Below are 3,087 nucleotides of genomic sequence, written 5' to 3'. Positions count from 1 at the left end.
ACTTGAAAATCACAACGCAGATAATCAAACCAATAACATATCAATGACACGTGAAGTGTTATTTATTTTTTAGTAATGCATATTGCTAGTTTACAGCACCAAACAATTTTAATAAACAATTTTATTAGAATCATATGAACTTTTTATCTCTCAAACTTACAGCACCTTGTGGCTGTGTAGACCTTATTTGATGGCTATCGAAGAGTTCAAGTACCAAATTAATATTAAGTTTACACAGCCAGAGGTTCGATATAGAGAGAGACCAGATAACCCTGGAGTACGGTTTTAGAATGAGTAAACACATCCACATTCTTATAGAGAACTTCGGCCGAACGAGCAAGATTCACAATGAACCATAGTAGGGGCTTCGGGATACTTGCGCTGGGCTGGAGCCACTCTCCGTTTATATCTTTCCATGCATCACTGACTTGCTTCATTAGCTCAATTTTCGCCTTTTCCTCTGTGACACCATATTGGTTCATGTAGCATTCCACTGATGAAGCAATATGTTCTCTCTCGTGCTCAAACTGCATTTACGACAACAAGGCTAAGGTTATAACATGCATCGAGATCAATGGTTGAGTATGAATACTGATGCAAATATGATATATATGATGTACCTTGTGGCCAACTATATCATTTAAGAGTCTGCCAATCACTGATGCAGCCTTCACAATCTTAGGGTCACTTAACACCCAATCCATCGTGTCATTTGTAACACTAGCTATCTCTCCTAGTGCATAAAATGATGTGACTGCGAAAGGAAGGAAGGATGTATCACATTCTACTTTCATATACTCCTCCATTCTTGGTGTGTATTTCTTCTTGAACCATTTCGCTTCTTGGATGTAAGCTCTGATTTGGATTTTAAACTATGATCGCATCAAAAGACATAATTGATTAATTATTTTATACTCTTCTAATATTTCAACACAAAAAAAAATGGTTATTCACATAAAGATATAGTCTTACTGCTTCTCGAGCGTAGTGAACGCGAGACAAGTTTCCCTTATTGGGAAGCTGTTCTTCAATTTCAGTACACATATTTTCTTCAATTTCACTATACGTATTTAGCAGCGCCTCATAACAAACTCTCATATAACCTGGTAGCTGATCAACAGCAGAAATGTCCCACCTGATCAAATTTAATTAATAGACTATATCAAGTTAGTGATCTTAAATGTTATAACAATTAATTACATATAATAGCCAAAATGAGGATTAAACAAATAAATTATCAAATTTTAAGTTAAACCTCTCGATAGCTTCAGTAAAGAGCTCTAGTTCTTCATAAGTTCCATAAACGTCGTAAATGTCATCAACCATTGTTATTATGGCAACAAATTTACAAACAATATTCCGAGCGAGGTGATACTCAGGTTCAAAGTAGACTGCTGATGCCCAAAAGTAAGATTCAACCATCCTATCTCTTGCAAAAGGTAGCTTGTTCAATAAATCCAAGTCCTTCCACCATCTGAAATAATTATCAAACCCAACATGTTACTCCTACAATTAACTTAGCATGCATTTTTATGTATATTAGTTTTACTGAGAATAACTTATTACGGATTAACCTTGCAATCTTATTTAGTTCGTTCTGATGGACCTTCTGGAGTAGGTTGAAATCCAACTTTGCAAGAGTTAACAGAGTTGAATTGTGTGAATCGATATCCCCATAGATAGATATATAATGTACTGCTTCTACCCTTGGTAAGCCTTTCCAAAAGGGTTGACACAAGGCATGAGATACTTGTTTTAAAAGTACGGAGCTCAAATGGTTCAATGCAGACTCGAGATGAGTGGTGGCGAATGCTAGTGCCTCTTCCAATATGTCCTCTCCGTGCATCATAAGCTGTGCGGCCTCATACAAGCTTAGTAGTCCTACTACATCCTTGGCAAGTGATTCCTTGAATTTTCCATCACCGTTTTTGAACTTGTTGAACACATCTGCTTTAAGAACATCACATGCATAAGTTACATGATTAGAGGTAACACATTTGAAATGGTTGATAGGTTTGACAAAGTTGGAAACGACTAGCGTACCGCAGGATATGTTGTAACCTTGTTGTCTAAGCAAACGGAATCGGAGGCTGGTGAAGTGAAGATCTTCATCATATTGAAGGTCAGTACCATGACATGGGTTTTTGTGAATTGTCTGTAGAATTTCATTAATCTCTCCTTGAAAATGGTGTGGCACTCCTAAGCGCGTAATGTCATCAATCAAACTCATCTTTCCATGGATACTTTCCTCGGGAGCCATTAACATCTTATTCACTTCTTTCTTCAATTCTTGGACGCGACTCTCAATTTTGGTATCTTTTTCCTGCATATACAGATAAATTAAGTGCAAATTTGTAAAATTAATCAATAAAATTTAGATCTTAATACATAACAAAAAAAAACAACAACAATATATTAGCTTAGTTCATACGCACCACAGAAGCATATGACATAAATTGATCACTTAAGATACCGCGAGTAAAGTTAGATGATTGTCTAACTTTAACATCAACTCTCGGCATTTGAGCATCAGATGCTAAAACTGGGAAAGACATATCTAACACAAATACTTGAATGTTAGACGTTTCAAACTCTAGAGAGCTTTTGTATAAGTATGAAAAGGCTAGCTTAAATGGAAGAGCTTATGATGTTGCTGCTATATGTCCCTGCTATTTATAGATCCAACATTACTCCCATCCTCTCCAGCTGAAAATTCCATGCATGCATATATTATTAGCTCAGTCAAAATCTATCACTGCACATGCATTGACTCAAATTTTGGAACTTATTTCATATTGGTTATAGGTCGGTCAAACTTTATTTCATATTTCATATACAGTATATCTCCATAAAGATAAACATACGGCTTGTTATTATTATTGGATGTCGTTGTACAGACAATAAACATAAACATACGGCTTTACAATGAAGTCTCAGCTTGTTTCTCATCACGAAACCACTGGATCTAGACATGAGCATAAAACATTTTCTGGTTAGATATCAATTCAAAGATTACAAGATATGTTTTTCCTGCCTTAATCGTAATGCATGCACGCACACATAGATGGAAATTTCAATATCACCTTA

At 35.8% G+C, this 3,087-nt stretch overlaps 1 protein-coding gene across 1 annotated transcript; it reads right to left on the bottom strand.

Annotated features, from left to right (window-relative positions):
- Positions 1-230: 230 nt before the first annotated feature.
- On the bottom strand, positions 231-2,555 carry LOC126789125 ((-)-germacrene D synthase-like). The gene is made up of 7 exons (XM_050515197.1): positions 2,436-2,555; positions 2,044-2,323; positions 1,575-1,947; positions 1,256-1,474; positions 973-1,135; positions 621-872; positions 231-527 (listed from the first exon to the last, which is right to left on the bottom strand). Exons 1-7 carry the CDS (start codon positions 2,553-2,555, stop codon positions 231-233), a joined length of 1,704 nt encoding a protein of 567 aa, XP_050371154.1.
- Between the last annotated feature and the right edge of the window lie 532 nt (positions 2,556-3,087).

The sequence above is a fragment of the Argentina anserina genome, chromosome 3 (genome assembly GCF_933775445.1).
Source record: "Argentina anserina chromosome 3, drPotAnse1.1, whole genome shotgun sequence".
In the NCBI taxonomy this organism is placed as follows: Eukaryota; Viridiplantae; Streptophyta; class Magnoliopsida; order Rosales; family Rosaceae; genus Argentina; species Argentina anserina.
The sequence above is the reverse complement of the archived record's forward strand: the minus strand, read 5'-3'. Positions and strand labels throughout refer to the sequence as shown.